The sequence below is a fragment of the Camelina sativa genome, chromosome 16 (genome assembly GCF_000633955.1).
Source record: "Camelina sativa cultivar DH55 chromosome 16, Cs, whole genome shotgun sequence".
Lineage (NCBI taxonomy): Eukaryota > Viridiplantae > Streptophyta > Magnoliopsida > Brassicales > Brassicaceae > Camelina > Camelina sativa.
In genome coordinates, this window is record NC_025700.1 from 24301425 (window position 1) to 24323873 (window position 22449).

At 35.4% G+C, this 22449-nt stretch overlaps 4 protein-coding genes and 2 pseudogenes across 4 annotated transcripts; 3 read left to right on the plus strand and 3 right to left on the minus strand.

Moving 5' to 3' along the window:
- Window positions 29-1335, minus strand: LOC104752195 (V-type proton ATPase subunit c''2). The gene is made up of 4 exons (XM_010474270.1): window positions 1123-1335; window positions 960-1037; window positions 575-745; window positions 29-470 (listed from the first exon to the last, which is right to left on the minus strand). Exons 1-4 carry the CDS (start codon window positions 1242-1244, stop codon window positions 305-307), a joined length of 537 nt encoding a protein of 178 aa, XP_010472572.1. The 5' UTR covers window positions 1245-1335; the 3' UTR covers window positions 29-304.
- Window positions 4063-6604, minus strand: LOC104752196 (probable protein phosphatase 2C 22). The gene is made up of 4 exons (XM_010474271.2): window positions 6066-6604; window positions 5592-5798; window positions 5281-5492; window positions 4063-4811 (listed from the first exon to the last, which is right to left on the minus strand). Exons 1-4 carry the CDS (start codon window positions 6252-6254, stop codon window positions 4235-4237), a joined length of 1185 nt encoding a protein of 394 aa, XP_010472573.1. The 5' UTR covers window positions 6255-6604; the 3' UTR covers window positions 4063-4234.
- LOC104752197 lies at window positions 9975-10767 on the plus strand. The gene is made up of 2 exons (XM_010474272.2): window positions 9975-10204; window positions 10298-10767. The coding sequence occupies exons 1-2, from the start codon at window positions 10113-10115 to the stop codon at window positions 10659-10661; spliced, it is 456 nt and encodes a 151-aa protein (XP_010472574.1). The 5' UTR covers window positions 9975-10112; the 3' UTR covers window positions 10662-10767.
- LOC104752198 lies at window positions 12163-16015 on the plus strand (annotated as a pseudogene).
- On the plus strand, window positions 18175-19458 carry LOC104752199 (GLABROUS1 enhancer-binding protein-like). Its single transcript, XM_010474273.2, has 2 exons — window positions 18175-18563; window positions 18644-19458. Exons 1-2 carry the CDS (start codon window positions 18318-18320, stop codon window positions 19292-19294), a joined length of 897 nt encoding a protein of 298 aa, XP_010472575.1. The 5' UTR covers window positions 18175-18317; the 3' UTR covers window positions 19295-19458.
- LOC104752201 overlaps window positions 19514-22449 on the minus strand; it is a 12581-nt pseudogene continuing 9645 nt past the window's right edge.

The following is a 22449-nucleotide window of genomic DNA, read 5'->3' on the forward strand; positions in this document are numbered from 1 at the left end:
CACACAGGTTGAGTTTGAGAACAGTAGAAGCCTGAAGAGTTTAAGTTCATTCAATGCTCAACATGAAAACATATACAAACTCATATCATTTGTCACAAAAGAACCAAAGAATACAAACATGAAGAGGTTTCTCCAAGTGACTTATTCCCAAGTTTGAACATTACCAAAAATAGGGATTCAAAGAGAAACATGATTTTCTTCTACACAAGTGATATAACAGCCAAGAAGATAAACAAAGATGTGTAATTCTTCTAGGATTTGAAAGATAGATATTAAAAGGTATAGAGTACAAGTCCAGAAATACCTATTTCGTAGGCCATGTAGCTTGAGCTGACATAATGATCCCAACGATAACTCCAAATAACCCGAGAGCACTCCCAAAGATCTCAATCACAAGAATCTTAACAAAGAGCGTCGAGTTCTGAGCATCAGACAACGCACAACTGCTTCCAATGATTCCTACACATAACCTGCAACAAACAAAATCCCCATAAACAGTGAGATTTACCATGTTTACAAAGGTTCAGAAGATGAAAGAGAGGAGAAAGAAGAAGAAGAAGAAGAAGATACAGACCCGCAAACAAGGTTAGCAAATCCAACAATGATTCCAGAAGCAAAGATTGCATATCCAGCTCTAAGAGACTCAGCGTCATACATCTTCGATGATGGCACACTCTCCAACTTGGTTTGCAGTATGATAGCAACAATAACGCCGTATATAGCCACGGCTTCACAGAAAATTACACTGAAAGACAATGAACAAACACTTGATTCATTACATAGTTCTAGCATCTTCTACTAGGTCAGAGCCAATGTGATCTATCACATCATATAAAGCCAATTTCACCAATCCTAGCCTAGGTCAACCACTGTATGCTATAATCTAATGGCATTTGCATCGGGTTACAAAAATTTACACAATATTTCCTGAAATTGAAATTGAATCGTGTGGGCAAAACCTGATGAGATTCTTGGAAGTGATACGAGGAGCTTCAATGGCGGCACCGATCAAACTACTTCCGGTAATGTAAATTCCCCTACACCATAAAGAGAGCTTTCGTAAACACGATGCTTTCGTAAATCAATTTGGGGGAAGAAGAAGAAGAAGAAGTGGATATTTACCAGGCAGCACCAAGAACGGAGACGCCGATGGAGATGGCGATTCCGATGGCGGAGAAAGTGTACGGAGAGATTCTCACCAGAGCCGCCGCCCATGAACTCGCATGAATAGCCGCACCGGACATTTTCGCTCTTTTATCTCTCTCTCTTTCGGAGGAGGAGACAATAACAACAGAGCCTGCGATCTGAGATTGAGCAACTACCTTTCACGCGCGCGTGAGTTTACTTACCATCATAATAGGCCTTGTAAGCCATTTCAATAGCCCATTTTCACTAAAATACTACAGTACCTTTGTTTTTATTATATCTAGGATCTCACCTGCCCTACAGCGCGAAAGAATATTTGCGGACATATAAAATATATAAATTTTAATATAATTAATTATATTAAATCATATATTTGTGTAATGGTTTTAGATAAAATAGGAGAATGAAAAAAATGGTAATATCAAATCTTCTCTCTTCTACCAACAATTATTTTATCTCAGCCAACATGTCTTTTTCTCTTCCTTTCATGCAAAAGAAAGTCAGATTTGTTTTTCAAATTTTTGAAAAATATGTTAAAAGGCATTAAATATATGGCCGTGGAATGTGTTTATTTGTCAAATTGAAGCACATAAAAACAAAAGCTACACTCAAATTTGTATTTTTTTTATAAAATCATATTATTTTTGGATACATTCCAATTTATTTTTGTATCCTAGTTAAACACAATCTATCATCAAATCATGACCAAAGAAAAAAAAATTGGTCTTTATATAAAAACTAACAGATTGACACATGAGCAAATCATTGCTATCAAATAAAGAGGATTCAAAAAAGCACCATATGTTTCATTGAAGTGATTCAAGAAACATGTATATCTCATTTGAAACAATGCAATAGTGATTGTTTCGACATAAATTAAAAATATCAATAAAAATAGAAAAGTTTCAATGATTAGTGAGGAGTGAATATGTTAGTCGACTTCTATATTTATAGGATAAATAAAGTCGGTTTCAATATTTAGGGTTAATTAACATTTTCATAAATATGATCTTAATAGTAATATATTTGTGAATCAAATGTTTAAATATAGATTCGAGGTATATGCTCAATTTCCAAAAAAAATGAAATCTATATTTATGATTAAAAAAAATTCCACATATTTATTAAGATTAAGATTATATTTGCAAATATAATAACTATTGTGATATGATTTTGTAAACTATTACGTGTAACTGAAATTTTCATTTTATTTTGGTTAGTTTGTAGATTTGAAATCAAATTATACACTATTGTTCCCAAAAATATCAAAATCAGATTATTCATTTAATTTTCAAGTGGTTATGTCAAGTGGTTATGTGACTTATATCAAGTGCTAATTATTAGGGTGATTGATTTTATTTAGATTTCCTTATTATCTATAAACATTTTTTAAATATAGTTAGTTTATTTCTTCATAATCCGAATAATTAACAGTAAAGGTTTTTGGGATTTGAATATATTTATAATTGTATGTTAGGTACTATATTTGGGGAATGCTAAATTTAAATTGATCTTCTTAGATATTTCCTTAAATCAAAATTTTAAAATATGTTTTAATTATGGTAAGTTTGTTTAAACGATAATCCATTAAAGGTTTTGTGATGGTTTAGAAAATTAAAATCATCATATAATTAAATTATTTTCTATTTGATGGTGTAGATAAATTACATTATCATTATTATGTACTTTATTAGAATTACATAGATAATTTTATAACAAACTCAATATTATTTTTGTAAATTTTTAAAGTTTGTTTTAAAAAATATTCTCTTTTCAAAAAAATTAAAGATTTTTATTAAATTATTTCATAGTAAAATTTACATTTTTTCTTTATTAGTTATTAATAACTTTAGTCATATAAGAAATATGCTATTTTATAAATAATAAATATGATTTTATTTAAAAAATTATATATATGGGTTTCCTAAAAAATAAGAAAACCAATATTCTCGTAATTAATATGGTTTTTTTTTGTTTGAAATGTTTATTTAGGTTTCCTTTGGGGTATAATTTAAATAAATATTGCAAATTTTAAATATATTTTCAGATTCTAATCCAATAACCCATTATAAATGAAACAGATATTTCTGATTTGGATCCAATTTGGTTGATTTCGGGTAATTTTCTAATTTTGACCCCACCCATTGTTGATTTTGTACTTCTCTTTTATTTATATAGGGATAAAATGTATAATGTACTTTTGACATTTTGTGATATATATTAAATATGTCATAGGTTGAATACTAAATTGAGAAATTTACTTGCGATTGAATGTGTGTTTCAATCGTACAAAGATAATTTATAGCGAAGAAAATAGAAAAATACTATTGTGATAGTAAATATCAATGGGCCCGCTTCATCTTCATCTCATTACATCTTTTGTAACAATTTTCATAATATTTATGAGTCCAATTGGTAACACGACGGAATAGTGCAAAACAACGTTTTTGTGATGGGTAACTGTCAAAGCGGTTTACCTCATACCAAAACAGTATTGAGTTACCAACTAAACTGTATACGTCATAAAATTTGAGCAGTTTTGTAGATGAGTAACTTACTAGTTGGTGGCACAAAGCCACAAATTGTCAACTTTTGTGTGTAGCTCTACAATTTCTATATCAAAATTATGATTTGATCTTTCTCTTCAGATCTTCAGGTTGGGATGTCCCAAACATTCTCATCACTCATCAGTAAACCGACTTTTCCAGTATCGAAGCACAAACTCTCAAAAGCCATTTTTCCCTGCACCATTTTTGATCATACCGATTATTGGCAATGTGTATTAAGCGGCCCTCTCCTTTCAGCCTAGTCAAAATTTCACTACGATTGAATCCGAAGGAATGAGGATTCCGATCTAGTTACAAAACAAACCAGACTGAAGCAAAAAATATTATTAAGCAAAAGTGAGAGTAAATATATCCTACCAAACAATATATTATTGTATGCCGCCTCATGTTTATATAAATTACTCAAATTGCAAGAATTATAACAAAACAAAACCTCCAAACCCAAACTATAAATTGTAAGAAAAGACAAAACAAAAGAGAATCAATCATTCGTCACCATCCCAGGAACCCAGGTCACCCAATTAGTCCCCCAAGCCATCCAAGAAGCTCTGTAAATCTTTTAAACCCTCCGCCGAGAAGCTCCGCTGAACCCTCAACCTCGGTGCAACCAAGTTCGGTGGTGGTTGTGGCTGAAGACACACAACCACCGCCGTCACATTATCCCCACTCTTCCTCTTTATAGCTTCCTCGACTAACTCTTTACTACACATGAGCGGGTCATTGTGCTCCTGCAGTCTCCTTCTAGCAAAATCTATGGCATTCTGGCTCATGAACACATCCCAAACCCCATCACACCCGATTATAAGGAACTCGTCCTCTTCGGTTAGTTTAGTTGTCATGAGCTCAGGCTCTGCAATGAGGGGTCCACCGTCAGAACCATCTTTCTTCTTTTTCATGCCTTCCATATGAAAGTCCCCAAGCGCACGAGCCACATTAAGTTGTCCATTTAGATAGCCGTCGTATACATATCCACCCGATGCCTCAATGCGTCTTCTCTCCTTACTGCTCATGGGTTTGTGGTCTCTTGACATTTCAATGGCTTTCCCTTGACGGGATAAGACTGCTCTACAATCTCCAGCGTTTGCTACCACCAACGACCTGTTACCACAAAAATAAATGTTAACATGGTACAAAAGGGTTTCATACCTGAATAATAATAGAGTATGAAACAAAACAGAGAAAATACAAGACTAGAAGACCTAATTTGTATTTGTGTGTCAATATACTACAAAATTAGTCAACAGGTAAAGCTAAGGGCCTAAGGCAATAACTACATTAGAGCAGCAGCAAATACGGGCAGAGAGTACATCTACACGCAAATAAGTGGCAAGAGAGTAACTTATAACATACACCTATTCCCGAATACTTTTTCTTACCTAACCTTACCAAGATGTAAAGGCTTAGGAGAGAACAACTAATATGGGAGAAGATGACCACACAACTAGTTGGACAAAAATAAATAGAATGTCCTGCAAATTGCTAGCCTACCTATGAAGTCTTAGGTAGTAGTCATTTAGAGTTTAGGTTAGACGTAACTTAAACGATAATAAGAGTTGAATCAGCTAACCTCCCAAAAAGAATAGCTGCCAAAGCAGTAGTTCCTGAAGCAAGGCTCCCATCCAATGAACAAGCCTCTAAGAAGGCAGTGTCTGTTTGAAGAAATGCTGAAGACATCACCTTATTAATTTCACTAGGAAACTCTTGATCCCCAACAATGTACCTCGGTATATGGTGACATGCAAAATCAGCAGCATGCTTCCCACCATGTCCATCGAACACCTAATATAAAACAAATCGAATCAGAGATTCAAGACCCTTCTTATGCTATAAAATGCATTTACAAAAATCAGGGAAAGTGAAAAGAACAAACAAACATACCCCGTAAAAGGCACTCGGACCGGCCTCAGAGTTCTGAAGGCCAAAGCTATCCATGAAATTATCGACGCACAGAAAAGCATCTTCCATGCTTGACCTGGAGCCAATATCAGACCAAGCTCCAGAACGCATAGAAGGAACAAACTCAGACTTATTCTTCTCTAAAGTAAACTCATTCTCAACAGATATATCTGACACCTTCGTCTTCACCTACAAAATGAAGCAGTCAGAAACCTCAAGCATCTCATAATCACACATTAAAAAAAAACAGATATTGCAGTCTTAATCATACACATTAGAGAGACAATAATTCAATTTCATTGATACAAGCAGTTTTAGGAAACTAATACTAATGATCCAAATCCAAAGCAGAGCAGTAATTACAACTTAAATTAAACATTCAATACACAAACAATATCGCATTAAATAAAACCAGAAATATCCAAGAAACCCAAGTTGAAGAGAAAGGAATCTTACGAGAGATTGGTGTCGAACAAGCGACCTCTTATTACACGGAGCCAACGATCGCTCACCGTCGAAGCTTTGCCTGTAAACGGCGGCGACAGCGGCGGATGAAGAAGAAGAGAAGGAGAGAGGATTCGGCGGTAAACCGCCGTAACTCGAACTCCCATTCTCCGGATCAGAGATTCCTCTAGTTTCTTCCATATTGCACCATCATTAAAAAAATAAAATTCCGTAAGCAAAAATAGCGAAAGAGCTGACGAGTCAACTCACGAGTCAGTGAGTCGATTAAAACGATTTCACGTGGAATGTAGCTGTAGATGAGAGATTCTTAGACGATGGGTACAGATTCAGCGACAAAATTGAAGCAATTGTTTCAGAGTTACACGAATTATTAGGGTTTTAGAAAATTAGGGTTTTGTGGCACAAATTATAAACACGCAGAGAGCGAGAGAGAGAGAAGAGAGATGTAAAAGCTGTTCGCCGGCGGAGGCGAGAAATACGAGTCCGACGGTTATTAAAAAGGCCCCAAAAAAAAAAAAAAGATGCTTAACGTGAAAAGTGAAAATATAAAACGTCGGCGTATTATTGACATCTTTCCTTTCTTCCTTTATAAAAAAAGCAATGTTTTCATGACCGGACCGATAGGTGAACCGGACTGCCTTCTGGGTCACCGGGTCATTGGGTCAACCGGTTTCAACCGCGAGTCAATTAGTTATGATTTTGTTTACTATATATATAGAAATTATATAGTTTTATATAATACTTAAATAAAAATAATCATACCATAGTTAACAAATTATGAAATCTAAAAATAAAAATAAAGTGAATTAAACCTTTTGAATGATATAAAAAACACTAAGTAAAATATCAGCAATGAAATATATAAAAGAACATCACCAATTCACAACAACCAATCTTGGTTGTCTCTATCACCATTCCCTTCGTGTTCTTCAGGTGGCAAAGTGAAGTCTTTATCAAAATCTGAAACATCTAAAAATCACATAGTTGAATCAATATATTATAGACAACTAAAAGGAAATTCAAAAAGCGAAACAGAAAATAATAAAGATACCATTAGACTTTTCAGGTTTGTGTCTTCATGATTTGGGATATTCCTCAGCAAGAGCATTCTCTAATTCATCATATTCAAGTTCACCTGTTTCTTCTTCTTCAACGATCCAAAACTCTGTTTTATCAATAGATTCATAGTCAACAGAATCATATGATCTTTTTCTTTTTGACTTGTACATGTAAAACATGTATAACTTGTTACAAACTAAAGGTAAAAAGACAATTTTTATTTAATGATAGTATAATACTTGAACCATAACTCGGCCGGTCTGGTCCAGATTACTGGATCACCGGTTTATAGAGGTTTTTTGTGGGTTTTACCTGTTTTATGATCCCCGGTTATTAGTACTAGACCCAAACCGGAAAATTGTCTGGGTCGCGAATCAACCGGTCGAACTGGCCGATCCGGTCCGATCGTGAAAACATTGCAAAAAAAGGAATAAAACATTTACATTTCTAACTAGAATAAACGTTATATATATATATACTTTTTTTTATAACGTAATATTTTATGAATAGCAAAAAAGGAAACATGGCATTTAAGAAAAATAGCAAAATGATTTTAATTTTAAATGAACCTTTTTTATTTTAACGTCTGGAAGATGATTTTTTAAAAATTGTTCCAAAATATTTGATATATGTATTTATTTAATTTATTGTCAACAATATTACTAAAAGAATCAGGTCAAAAAAGTTAATCTTATTGAACATTATTTACTTACATTAGATATTGGACTTGTATATGATCTGTTCATGCAAATTTGTCTGTTTTAGATTTCTCACATTACTGGAGTGTTGAAAAAAATGTTTGATTATTTGTTTGTACGATGATATTCTTATATGTATAGTTTTACTGCGTTAATTACTTTTTCTTAGATTCATTGGTGGTCACCAAATTTTAACTCTGAGAAATTAAAGAACCACTCGAATAGTATATGTTGGGGAAATATTCGAATATTGTTTCGCCATTAGGAACTTTTTGTGCGGATTTTTCCAGCACAACGATGGTTACTTATCTCGTAATTTAATTAAATGGACCGACAAGAAGCTTGTTGACGTGGGAGCATGTGATGACACATGCTAATTGGCTATCATTATCAAACAAAATTTTCTTCAGTAATGTGTTTGTGTTGTGATACGTGTACGTTTTATTTAAGACGTAGCAAAAATATTCACGGCTTTTTGTGTTCAATTTCACAATTTGTCTTTCGTATGGACCTTCTATTTCCAATGTTAATGGGTCAAGTCCATTCCATTCTCTGGGCTTAATTTAAGTATAGAGAAGATATGTACATAGCTGGAAGGAATATATTTATTTAGATGTGTTTTGAACTGTGTACAGCAACAACTAAAGGAACGTTGTGAATGTACTGAATACATGTTATAAGGAAATTATACTGGATGGAAATGTTTTACGAACATCGTATCGTAGTACTCGTTTGTAAAAAATATTTAGCATTTTCGTATAACCTGTTAGTACATTCCAGTTTCAGTTTTGGTACATGCATAAAAAATTTACAATAATTGATTTGATCAAATATATCAATTAACATATATTTATTTTTTGGGTCAACTATTCAAAAAAACCCACACAGCTAAACAAAATTAATTTGAACTGAAACAATTTAAAACTGGATAACTTTCCGGAAAGGACTATATATCAAAAACATGTAAATGAGGATAAAGCACAAAAGAAACCACTTGATTTCATATAATACAAAACAAACTATTGTCATTCCTTTTACCCATACAAAAATCGCACTTACGCCATCACATTTTGAATATTGGATAAATATTTTTACTTTAATCAAAAATTAGAATTAAAGGTGATTTATTAATTTTGTAATTTTTTAAGTTTCTTTTACCAACAAAAAAAAAAGAGAGAGAGAGAGAGGATGAATTACCTTTACATTTGACTCAATGTTTTGTATTTCTAGTCTATTGTTGTCAGTTACACAATTTTTTGTGATCCAAAAAAAAGAAAAGTTACACACTTTTCTAAAAATCAAAATATTTGAGTAACTTCGTTTTATATTTAAAATGCAATATACATGATAATTTCTTTGGTTTCTACTGGTAACCATTAGAGGAACAAAAGGAAAATGAATAAAAAGAACAATAAGGAACGGAATAAACAATTTTTGAGGAATGAAAGGAAAAAATGCAGAGAAAGAACAAAATAATGACTGGTAACCAAATAATAACAATATTTTTAAAAATAGATTAAATATTAAATCAATCAATGAATAAAAATACTAATACTACTTTTAATGTATATAAAATAAATTTTACATTTGATTTTAAAATAAAATTTGTGAATTAAATTTTAGAGACATCATATTAAATACTAATAGTTAATATTAACCTACAATAAAATTTAATTTAAAATATTCTTTAGTTTTTATTTATGATATACACATTTTTTAAATTTAATTTACTATTCATACAATTTCCAAATAAAGCTTTCAAATTAATTTAACATGAAATTTTGTATCAAAGATACTTTTCTGCCAATATACTTTGAAAGATATGAATATTATTGTATTATAAAATTAAAATATTATTAATAAACATATTTTTTATTTATTTTAAAATAAAAAACGAATTTTAATATTAATTTTTTTTATGTTCCATTTGTTCCTCATCAATTTTGGGGAAGAACATTTTTGACCTAGTGTTCTTCATTTTATGAAGAATATAAAGGAACGATGAGGAAATAATATTCTTTATAAATGGTAAAAATTTGGAGGAATGAAGAGGAATATTATATTCCTTCTCGTTCTTTTCCTAAATTTTAGTTACGAGGTGGAGCTTTTGTCTTAAGGAAGAACTTCAAATTATATTATTTTTATTTTAAAGCCGTATATTGTATAGGTCTGTCTAATCGAGTTATATATATATATATATATATATATATATTGGAGAAGAAAGAATAAATATTTGCTTTTGGTAGATTCTAAAGAGAAAAACAAAAACAGAGGAACAACAATGGCAGGGAGAATAAGCTGCTGTCTGAATCTTCCTCTCTTAGATTCCAACTCTTCACAATCACTTCTCAAGAAAACGTCACAGATCTCTTGGTATCTTATTCAATTCAATTCATGAAAAATCATTATATCTACCTGATCAGTTTTCACATATCAATGATCATTTTATATTCTTTTATTCTATAGTACTAGTAGGAGAACAGAGCATGTGACTGAGCCACGGAAGAACAACAACAAGTGTTCTCTTGTCTTTGGCGTGGCGGCGACTGTCCTATTCGGCGCGATTCAAATCAGTTACGTGGCATCGGTTGCAGCTGCGTTTCCTGTGGAAGAGATGGTCACCGGCGTGGTGCCGCCACCACGGAGGTGGAGCGACAAGAGGACGTGTCCGCCTTGGCTTGAGAACTCGTTAGAGACTATCGTACCGGAGAATCTTCCCCGTCCGTCGGCTCATCGACGTTTGGAGTTAGCTGGATTAGCTAAGGGTGATGCGCCGCCGGTCGGTGCGATGGGGACACGTGTCAATAGGACTGCTTGCTTCTCCGTGTAAATTGGAAAGTTCATTACACGTGTAAGGGACGTTGTTAGGCAGCTGTACAAAATCAATTAGAAACAAATACTATTGTAAATAAATTAAATTTCAATATTTTTATTTATATACTTGCATAAATAAAAATTGAAGTATTTGAACAAATTAAACTTTGACATTTTTTGTTTTAAATTTATTTGACCAAAATTTTGAAAAAGAAAACTTAAAATCATTGAGATTGTTTTTATTTGCACGTTTGTCTTCTTTTTCTTTATTTTGTAATCTTGTAGCCTATTCTTAGGGATGTTAAGAATGGGTTTTAACCCGATGGGTACCCGAGACCCATGAAAAATAAGAAATCCAAAGATCTGATTATTATGTTAAAATTTCATGGGTTTTAAATAGTTCGGGTACCCATTTTAGAGAGTTCTATTCGGGTTTATTTTATTGGGTTATGGGTACCCATGAGACTTCAAAAAAAAATCATATGTAATAAAAGATGTCCTTTCTCTTCTTTAAGTATTTTTTTTGATTTTGATTAGATTTAGAAACTGTTTGGAAAAAGTACTCTTCGCCCAGAAAATTGGAAAAGACGAATGAATTTTTTTCTTTTCTTTGTTAGCTTTGTGTGAAATTGAGATTGTGATGGGTTGATGATAAGGCTGTGGATGAGAGACACGTGTACGAACATGATTGAGGAATGGGTTAAGGCGCGTGGCAAGCTTGTGGCAAGTATCGATCGTTATCTGATGCAAAAATAACTCCAAGAAATTTTTCTTGGACTTTTTTTATTTTTGAGGCTTCGCAAAATTTTTGTTTTATCTGATGAAAACTGAAAAGTCATTAGTTACATAATAATCTTGTAAGTTTTATCATTTATTCGATTAATAATAATTTCTTGTAATTTTTGAAACTCTTAAATATATTTGGTATACTTTATCTCTATAATATAAAATTATAAATTTTTGAAAATTGTCATAAATATAATAAAATAAACAATATACATAATATAAATCATATTTGGTACCAAAAAGCTAAAGACACAAAAATTCATAATGCAAAATGCCAAATACATCATATAAGATAAAAAAAATCGGGTATCCATGGGTTTATCCACAAAACTAAAAACCCGTTCGGATTTACCCACAAGACCTAATACCTATTCGGGTTTTATGAAATCGGGCTTTTTCTGGATGGGCTTTTTTCGAGTTCGGGCCGGGCTGGGTTTTTTTACCCACCACAACATCCCTACCTATTCTTACCAAAATTTTGGGAGCTTGCAGTTTTGAGTGTTGGAGTAGTACTCTGTTGGATGTGAGATGATGAAACAAAAGTAGTACATGCGTGTTTTGTAGTACAAAAGAAAAGTACTGCACACTGAAATCAATGAGTAAGTCGGCCCATTATTGATCCAGAGTTATTATACTGTATGTCAGTCCAACCATTAATTTAATTTCGGCCTCATAATTTTTCCTTTTTAAGTGCAAAAGAAACTACGTAATGTAACGGGACTACGGTCGATACTAGGGACAGTAAGTTTAATAGATTAGAGATAAGGTTAATAATAGAGCTGACATCTCTCTCAGACTCCTCACTCTCACATTCCTCTTTAGGGTTTTTTTTTTTTTAATCTTCTTCACTATATCATCACCACTCATGGTATCTTCCAATCGCCGCCTCTGAGATCTCTCTTCCAGTTGCTTATCAGATTAGGTATACACATTTAACTGTTTACACATTGATAATGAAGTAGATGCTTGTATTCATATCATTGCCTTTTGGTCAAAAATAATCCTTTCTTTCTCAAAAGTATCATCTAAATCAAATGTTTATTGAAATCTTGAATCTTGACTGAATTGGTTTTTTTTGTCATTTTTCCTAATCGCAGCCTTTGTTTTGTGCTACATTGCTTTGCCTGTTATGTCCAACAATGTCTTGCCTCAGCCTTTTATGCAAATGGGTCAATTCATTAATGTCCCTACTATGCCAGACCTGATTTGTAATCCGGATATGAGATTGTCACAACCGATTTGTAGTCCAATCTCTGGTGGGAGTCAGGATTCTCATGTCATGGTGCCTAGTGTTGCTGCTGGTTTAGGATCAGTTAACATGGATACAACTATGTAACTTGGTAAGCGAAAATCTCCGTTGCATCCTTCTGTGCAAAATAAACGTATGGTACTACCTATGGAGCATCGACCACCATGGGTGTCTGCTCCAATGTCTGTGGAGTCATCTTCTGTTTCCCCCAGAACACAGTATTTGCCTGCATCATTTGTTACTAATAATACTTCTGTTATGTGTAATAAACCTGGGAAGCAAACTGCGAGGAGAAAACAGAGTTCGCACAAACCGCTGCCGCTGAAACCTCAGAACGAATCATCTGGAACTGTGAGGTCTAAGATGAGAGATTCTTTAGCAGGTGCCTTGGCAATGGTACAGTGCCAAATGGAAGTTCCTACGGAGTCGAAAAGGTTAGATATTGAGACTGCATCTAATCCTCTCGAAGTTCATGTTAGTGAGCCATTGCCAGTTGCTTCTGGAGTTGATGTCATGGTATCTGATGGTAGCACCGCAATGCTGAACCTCAGTGATCCTATTCCTGTTGGAGGTATCTCTGATCAGACAGAGTTGCCAGAGATTTTGACTACCAAGCTAAGTGATGCCAAAGAAGAAGCTCTGGCTGTTAAACCTTTTGCCGTAGACAATGTTTCATATAGTGACAATGTGTTTTCAAAAGATGATCTTTTGCAAGGGAATGACCTCTCTGGGGATCTTGAGTCGGATATTGAGTTTACAGAAAATTTTCAAAATGATATGATTGGAGCAGTAGCTAATGATAGGTGCCAGGAGAAATTGTTACTGGATCCACAAGTTTTGGCGTTTAAAATAGAGGCAGAACTCTTTAAGTTATTTGGTGGTGTGAATAAGAAATATAAAGAGAAAGGAAGGTCACTCTTATTCAATTTAAAAGACAAAAGTAATCCTAAACTCAGGGAAAAGGTTGTGTATGGAGAAATTGCAGCTGAGAGATTGTGTTCCATGTCAGCAGAGGAACTTGCTTCAAAGGAACTAGCTGAGTGGCGACAAGCAAAAGCAGAAGAGATGGCTCAAATGGTTGTTTTGCAGGACACAGAGGTAGATATTAGAAGCCTGGTAAGGAAAACACACAAAGGAGAGTTCCAAGTGGAAGTTGAACCAATGGATAGTGGCTCAGTGGAGGTCTCTGTTGGATTAAGTTCGCTTGACTGGTTTCGGCCAAAAAATAGTAAGAATAAAACCCCAACCATCACTAAAACACATGGAAGCAAGAAGGAATTGAACGGCTCTGATGAGGGCATTAGCCCCAAAAAAGGAGTCACAATAGATGATGAGATGCAGGCTGCCACTGGTTCTCTTCCTCCAATCGTCTCTCTTGATGAATTCATGTCATCCGTAGATCCATCGTCTCCGTCTTACTCTTCGTCTCCAGATACTGAGGAAAAAACTTCTGTTTCAGACAAGCATGATGCAGAGGCGGTTTTAGTTTGGACATCACCCAAAGATAGAGCTAATGTTGATTTTGGTATACCACCGATCAAGGCTGATGTATCATCATTAGTTAAAGCTGAGGCATTATCACCTATTAAAGCTGAGCATAGTGACATGGTATCGCCAAAGCCTTATTCTGATTTGAAATCTGAAACTACTTCGGTTCTCATACCTGATGGTGAACACGTATGGGAAGGTGCACTCCAGCTGGGTACTTCTTCTTTGAGCTCTGTCATTGGCAGTCTAAGAAGGTTTGTAATCAATGGTTCAGTGAGTGGTAGCAAACCTATCTCAATATATCTTATTCTGTCTACTTTGACAAATTTGGATTTGCATATTATTAAAGCTTTCTTTCTCCTGATTGGTCAAAGACCCTTAACATGTTAAACCAATTGGTTTATGTCAAAGTCCATACATTTGTTGACATCACGGTTACCAACCTGACTTTTTACACTTAACAGTGGCGAAAAGACTACTACTAAGGAATGGCCTATGTTGCTTGAGATCAAGGGCAGAGTCAGAGTAGACGCATTTGAGAAGTTTGTTCGAGAGCTCCCAAATTCCAGGAGTCGTGCTGTTATGGTATTATCTAACGTTTACCTTATATCCTGACTCTACCCGTTTTTGTGCACATTCATAGATAGCTGTCTGCTTGGTTAAAATAGAAGTCCTTGTTGTGTCTGATAATTGTTAAGAGTTTACACATTGTGTTTTGAGCCCTTGCAAAAACTCTATTATCCATCGTGGGTATTATAAAGCTTGGTTTTGTGATTCAGGTTGTGTCTTTCATCTGCAGAGGGGAGTGCTCAAATACAGAACAAGAAAACATTGCCGAGGTATGAGTCCTAGTAGTTAATCAAGATTCTGTGTAGATGTGTTTTATCCGAAACAAAGAATCGATTAAAAACTTGATATATTTGAACCTTTTTAAATAAATGTTTGATTTAAAAATTGATATCTATACTGAAACTGAACCTGTACAAACTGATTGATTTTAATTAGGTTCTTGTTTTTCACGAACCAAGGTTATGTGGATGTCTGGATAAGTAACAAATTTGGGAAATGTGAATTCGTTTTTTCACAGGTGGTGGATTTGTACGTTAAAGATGAGAGGGTTGGTTACGTAGAACCAGCTTCAGGAGTTGAGCTTTACCTTTGCCCAACCGGTGGCAGAACTGCCGAGATTCTAAACAAGATTGTTCCGAGAAACCAACTTGATTTCTTGAAATCTTTAAATGATGGTCTTATAGGTGTTGTTGTATGGAGAAGACCACAAATTAAAAAAGCACCATTATATAACTCTCACAAGAACCACCGTGAAAAGGATTATTCATTAACCACACTTAATATTTCTCGTTACAATAACATGCGACAGGTCAACCATGATGATGTAGATGATGTGCCACCGGGGTTTGGTCCAGTGACCATGGCTCGGGATGATGACGATGACTTGCCTGAATTTAACTATTTTTCTGGTGGAGATGTAATCATGAACCGGACACGCCGGTCTGAATCTGTAAGAGAGCTTATTCAAAAATATGGAAAATCAGAACCTTTGTGGAACCAAAGTTTTAATGATGACAATGACATACTACCAGAGTGGCAGCCTCAACAGAGCCAGAGACTTGGCCTTAATGATGTTGATGGTGGCTTAGTGGTTAGACCACGTCATGAGTGGTGGCCGAATCATGCTGGCGGAGGATATTAGTTACATTTTTGTTTCACCTTAGCGATTTTGTTTTGTTTTTGTCTCTCAAGTTTGAAATTGTTTTCTATCAGTGAACTTTGAATTGATCATAAGATGGGTCTTTGTGGCCCGCTAATCTATTGCTCTTTGCAGTATAGTGTTCAATATATTTCTTTTGATCACTCCTAATGTTCTAAAGTTAATTACTAAAATTTAGTCACTCTAGTCAATAAAATGCAGAGAAAGAAGAACAAACGGAAGCGAACCAGAAGTATGCGAATCCAGCGGTTAAGTCGAATTATGTTGCCTTCTTTTTTTTTTGTACAAAATGTTGCCTTCTTCTAAAATTTGAAATGAGCCCTTTATTCTACCTTTCTAATATAAATAAAATAGATAACTTTCCTACTTGTTGAATTGTACACGTACGTAAATCCAAAAAAATATAAGGTTCATTAACTAAAATTTTAGTAAGCCAAATGACTAATGAGCTATTAATGATATAGTCTTCTTTCTTATTTTGAATCTTAAATTATTCAAATCGCCTGTAAGTCTTTTTAAAAAATGATCCTCAAAATTAACGAAATTGTTTGGCCATGGTACATTTGCACCACTCTATCACTCTTGGAACCGCTCTGGTGGCTGTGCTAGTATAGTTACTGTGTTATCACTAGATTCAAGTCTCCATCAGATACATAATACATTGCCTTGCCTGCTCTTCTTTGACAACTACACTCATCATCTAAAATAATAGTTGGTCTTCATTTTTGCACTTTTGGTAAAAATATCCCATAAATGCTTTAAAAAGGATGATTTTAACTTGATTTTCTAGATTAAAAGATAATGTATTGTTTGAAAGAGAGCAAATCTTGCTCAATTAAAAATTTTGGTCTGCCAACAGTTTATTAGATGTTAGAAAACTTTACTAGAAAATACTATAATTGACAAGAGAAATAGCATACTCCGAGTAAATGTAATTTTTGTCAAAATCTTTTAGTAATGCCAAGTATGCCAACAGTCTAGCAAGTGTCTACAACTACAACTGAGTTAGTGTCCCCTTTATAAATCATGCCAAAACAAATGGATTATTATGGATTTTGCTACTTTTCATTCCAATTATTTTGAGTATGTCATTTTTTTCAAATATTTTAGATTTACCACTTTTGCTCATTTTAAATATATATATTTGGAGAGTTCTCTCTCTTCTCTCTCTCAATTTTTGAGAGAGAAAAACTCTCATCTAGGGTTTCCTCCGACGGCTGGTATGTTCCGGCACGGTTGTCAAATATTTAAAATATATATATTTGTGAATGTTTTTTTTGTTGTTAAAATACATGTTTCATAACAAATAAACTCAAACATAATATGTAAAATTGTGTTGTAAAATCTTTTTTTTTTTTATTATTTTTGACAACAAAGGACAATATTGGCTCAAACAAGCCAATAGGAAGGAACATTGTTTACATAAATAACTAAGTGCGGAACAGTGCAAACATGTCGCGCCAAATTATCCGCTTTACCATTCTGAGAGCGAGTGATGTGAAACAATGAAAAAGAAGCAAATTCCTCTCTATCTGCCATTATGTCCTCCAGATAAGGCGTAAAAGCTGGCCACTCGGAAGGCGAAGACACCATCTTCACTAAGTCGGAGCAGTCGGTAAGAAAGACGACAGATTGGTGATCCGCTCCAATCATGCAGCGCATCGCCCAGATAAGGGTTTCAACCTTGGCATGAAGAGGGGATAGACTACGGCGAAGGTTGGCAGCTCCCATAGTAGGGGCGTCAGCTCAGGATGACATACAAAACCATCCTCTACCCGCATAACGATCTGTTGCTTTCCAAGAACCATCTACAAAACAAATACAACTCGACAAAGACCTAGAAAAACCCAAACCCCCGCTTCCACAAGGGCCAGTTGTATTGGTATTATCCGAAGCTAATATCATATCCTCCGTCTATGCCAAAAACCATGCTTTTGCCTCATCTTCCGCTAACCGTAAGATCGTAAGGGGGTTCGAATCCAGATTACTGAAAAGTTTATCATTACGTGCTTTCAATCTTCCGTCTTGTGTTGTAAAATCTTGAAAAATGACAAATCCGTAAAAGTTTGGCAAAAAATGACAAAATCCACAAATACACTAAGAAATGTGGCTTTTTCATAAGTGATCCAGAAATGATATATACTATAGTCTTATATGTTAATTTACTTTTATTACCCATTTTCAAATTGTTTCTGACCAATTAAACTAGTTTCCCAAACGAGTGATTCAAGAGAGGTATTTTTACTTTTTATCTCGGTCTGGATATTATTTTTACTGTTTTTAATTTTTTATTTTCAACGAGTGGCTGGGATTCGGATTCCTCTGTTGAATGGGGTTTCACAAAAATTGGGTAGCAGTGGTGGATTTGACGAATGTGATTTAGGGTTAGGGTTTTGTCTGCATGCCCCCTTACTCGGATCATGGTGTCTCCGAAGCATCTAGAATTATATTCATCCGGTGGTGCTGCTGACTCCGACGATACCTTCTCCAAGCAAATTTCACCGCGGAATCCTTCCTCAAAGCGTGCCGCTGCTTCCGACGCAGCAGAAGAAGAAGCGACTAAGAAAAAGAAGAAGAAGAAGAAGAAGAAGAAGACGACGACAAAATTGGGTTCGCCGTTGTTCATCCGGATCTGGAACGAGGAAGATGAACTCGCTGTCTTAAAGGTTCCTCCTCCTTTTACTGCATTTACTTATTGATTGGATTGTGTATTGTGATTCCTGAAACCCTCATTTCAAATTCTCAGGGATTAGTTGATTACAGAGCTAAGACAGGGTTCCAAAGCAAAATCGATTGGGATGCTTTTTATCGTTTCCTCGGAAGTTCAATCGCTGAGAAATTCTCCAAGGAGCAGGTTTTGGGTAAGATCAGGAAGTTGAAAAGGAGATTCCTTGTTCACTTGGAGAAGATCAATCAAGGTTGTGATCCCAAGTTTACTAGGTCTAGTGATTCTGAAGCCTTTGGGTTTTCCATGATGATTTGGGGACAAAATGAAGTTGGTCATGATGATGATGATGGAATGGATAAAGAGATGTTGAAGGACCAGGAGGAACCCTTGAATGGGGAAGAGATGTTCAAGGCGCACGAGGATGTGGCTAATACTGAACGCTTAAATGAGAATGGGGCAGCCAAAGTAACGGAGACTGCTGGAAAAGAGAGTCATGACGATGATGATGATGAGTTATGCGCTGTGCGAGATGCATTTGAGACTGTTATGTCGCAAGGTTTAAGTGGTTATCAAAAGAAGCTGCAGCTTGAGAAGCTGATGAACATTGGAAATTGTAAAAGAAGAGAGTTGAGCGATGAGTGGAAAGCGTTATGTGTTGAGGAAAGAAAATTGAATATCAAGAAGCTCAGATTTTCAGCCAAGCTTGCAGAAGCAGCAAATGATGGCTAGATGAAACCAAGAAGCCCTTTTCGCATTCTGTCGTGTTTAGTTTCCTAGTAGTCATAAGTTTGGACTGTTCAGTGTAGTTATCTTTTGTTCTGTTGCTGATCTACGTGAGAAAGTTTTGTGTAAAATAATCTAGTTTCTCCTGAAGTATCCACATGAATCATGTCCTTTGTTGGATATAGTTTGGTTACATATTCCATAACATCTAGTGGCACCAATCAGTCAATGAAGTGTCATACCATTTTATATTCACTAACAAAAGGTATTTACAATGTAATTTTACATTTTTTAACACTAAAAAGGGGCCAAAAGAAGTGAACAAAGAAACACCTGACCAAATAATAAAATAATTTTTCTTGTCGGTAGTCACCAAACCCAGCAATTCACAATGGCACTTCCTCTGCAACAAACGGCTTATCCAGATGAATCCGACAGAGGAAGAAACAAAGCTTTAGTCTTGTGATGTTGCGGAGTATTCAAAAAGCAAACGTTTTGAAGGTGCAGATTGCAGAAGGACACGCAAGCGGCTCGTGAGCTGATAGATAAGTGTCCATTGCATTGCCATTTCAGAATCCTTCATCTGTCTTACCACAGAGGCCTGTAGAGATAAAAGACAGCAAGAACCGGTTGGTACTTATTTTGGTAGTTTTAAAATGAAGTTGCAAATGGAGAAGAGAGAAGATCTATGTGTTTATGCCTGACCTGAAGACGTTTTCCAAGCTGCACTTCAACTTCTGTTCCAAATGATATGTTGCTTGCCAGAGACTTGAGAGGATCCACAGTTGGATCAACAGAGAGTAAACTTGGGATTTGTGGGGCATACACCAGCCTCCATCTCGCCTGACCAAACTCTCCTTTTCCTTCTATCCTTGGCATTATGGTTTCAAGTGTTGCGGTTGCAAGTTTTTTAAAAGCAAGTTGTCCATCTCCTTCTAATATAGATTCTGCTAATTGGCTCTCAAACACCTTTGCAGCCTGCGAGAGTGAGATTAAAAACAGATATTTCATCAAGAAAAAAAACGCAACAACATTTCCAAATTTCAGCTCCATTTTAACTTTCTTACCTCGGAAGGTGAGAGAGCATCCTGTTCAACAGAACGAGTTGAAGTCACCACAAGTTTGTCCTGCCAATTGCTGGCACGACTTTGGATCCTAAATTGCCATTCTGAACCAACTAAGGCTAAATCTAGTTGAGGATCTAGTCCATGTTCAGGCTCAAATTTTGCAACGTTGAGATGCTCCCTCTTCAAACGAACCTGTGTTTAGAAAACAAAATAGATGTTGATTACTTGAAGACAGCTTGGCTTTGCAAGAAATTATGGAATGATTGAATTTACCACATAAGATCAAAAGAGATATTTAGACAAAACCTGAGTAGCCACAAGATTAACATCTCCATTCTCGAATGTTAGGACACCCTTTGGCTTGATAAATTTTGGATGAGCCATGCCATCAAGTTCAAGCTCACCACTAACAGCAAAATTAAGAATTAAAGGATATACTATCCTCAGCTCTGGTCCTAAAACAAGTTTCATATCACTCAGACGGATGTCCATATTTGGGTTCATTTTCACTTCTTCAATCTCCTTTTCAACAGAATTTGATTTACCTGTTGCGGGCAAAACAAGCAGAGATCATTACAAAGTTTTACCTACAAAGTCAAGATACTAAAAAGAAATAAAAATCATAGAATTTTGCTACTATATAGATAAGTTACCAGCAGACTGGGAGAATTTCATCCCTGAAGACGCCCGCTCTGTACCAAAAAATCGAGCAAAATATCTTGAAGAAACAGCTTGATTAATAGCAGTACCTGGAATCCTATATTGATTGGCTGCCAATCTATTTAAAGGGGCAGCTCCACCACCCTTATCATGAGGCAGATAAGCTTCTCCTTGGCTTAATTTAATATTCCCTGAAATAGTTGGCTGCAACATTGATCCAGTAATTTGCAGCTGAGTATCAACCTGCCCACTGATATGGCAACAGGATAACTCTCATAAGGAATTAGAAATTGTAATAAGCTCAGTAACATGAGTCTCGAAGAGAAGAATGGAAGAAACCTAGACGATGCAGTATCTCAACATGCGGTTACCAGAAGAGGAAAAAATATAAATTAACCAACAGTGATAAGTATGTACCCCTCAGGATATATCAATAGTTAAAGTAAGAAAAATAAATTAAAATTATGAACTACAGGCTTGAAAAGATTGACAGCAGCGGTGATTGCAGAGTACCTTAAAAAATTCTTTGCTCGTACTTCTAGAACTTCACATTTGAGCTCTATTCCATCACCAGTAGATGCTTCATTTAATCGAAGGGGAAGATTTCCTTTAACAACCAGCTTTCCCCTTCTACTTACCCTGCTTTCTAGTGAGGTGATGCACAACCTGTTTGACTTAACATGTAAGGTTCCACCAAAGTTTGTGAGAGGTTTACGGAGTACAGGTGAAGAGATAGACGCCCTGTGGAATGAAGCAGACCCATCAAGCACTGGATGCTCTACTGTACCTCCGACCTGCTCAGCAAATAGGTTATGCGTAAATGAATTTGACTTTATATAATGTTTGAAGACATGGATAGATCAATTTAACTATCTTACAATGTAAAGACAACATAACAAGAGGTTAAGCAAATTGGCCAACCTGAAGCCTGATATCCGCATTTCCTTGGAGCCAATTAGCATAAGGAGATATGGCTGTCAACAAAGTCATTCCCCCATCCTTGATGTCTGCCTCCAGTCTAACTTCTCCTGCATCTAAAATATTCCAGTATAAACCCTTGAGACTCTCAGCTAATTGGCTGTCCCATCCCTCTTCGCTCCTATCCCTTGAGGTTCTCTTCTCATCATCTTCCTTTTCTTTTGCCCAGCTGGGGATTTTGACTGCACCACCTCTATCGGTTTCTCGATCTTCCCCCTCAGAGATACTTTTCTGCGAAAAGCTAACAGGAACACTCCCTTGTATATGCACATGACCATTTTGGACAAATGGTTCAAAGTTGGAGTTGAAAAGAAAACGACTGTTAGATGTAAGAGAAGCAAAAACTTCAGCTCGTCCAAGGTCTATACCACCAACCGCGCCATCCAATAATCTAACTTGTACATCACATTCTGGTTTTTCAAGACTCCCCCTAAGATCTCCTTCCATGTGCAAAAT

Excerpts from the sequence above, each read along its gene's own strand:
- LOC104752195 (XM_010474270.1), bottom strand. The coding sequence starts at position 1,244 with ATGTCCGGTGCGGCTATTCATGCGAGTTCATGGGCGGCGGCTCTGGTG. Across the intron at positions 1,038-1,122 it reads TCCGTTCTTGGTGCTGCCTG|GGGAATTTACATTACCGGAA; the intron begins GTAAATATCCAC and ends TTTATGGTGTAG. Across the intron at positions 471-574 it reads TTTGCTAACCTTGTTTGCGG|GTTATGTGTAGGAATCATTG; the intron begins GTCTGTATCTTC and ends TGTTTGTTGCAG.
- LOC104752197 (XM_010474272.2), top strand. The coding sequence starts at position 10,113 with ATGGCAGGGAGAATAAGCTGCTGTCTGAATCTTCCTCTCTTAGATTCC. Across the intron at positions 10,205-10,297 it reads AAAACGTCACAGATCTCTTG|TACTAGTAGGAGAACAGAGC; the intron begins GTATCTTATTCA and ends TTTATTCTATAG.
- LOC104752199 (XM_010474273.2), top strand. The coding sequence starts at position 18,318 with ATGGTGTCTCCGAAGCATCTAGAATTATATTCATCCGGTGGTGCTGCT. Across the intron at positions 18,564-18,643 it reads ATGAACTCGCTGTCTTAAAG|GGATTAGTTGATTACAGAGC; the intron begins GTTCCTCCTCCT and ends TCAAATTCTCAG.
- LOC104752196 (XM_010474271.2), bottom strand. The coding sequence starts at position 6,254 with ATGGAAGAAACTAGAGGAATCTCTGATCCGGAGAATGGGAGTTCGAGT. Across the intron at positions 5,799-6,065 it reads TTGTTCGACACCAATCTCTC|GTGAAGACGAAGGTGTCAGA; the intron begins GTAAGATTCCTT and ends TTCATTTTGTAG. Across the intron at positions 5,493-5,591 it reads GTCCGAGTGCCTTTTACGGG|GTGTTCGATGGACATGGTGG; the intron begins GTATGTTTGTTT and ends GTTTTATATTAG.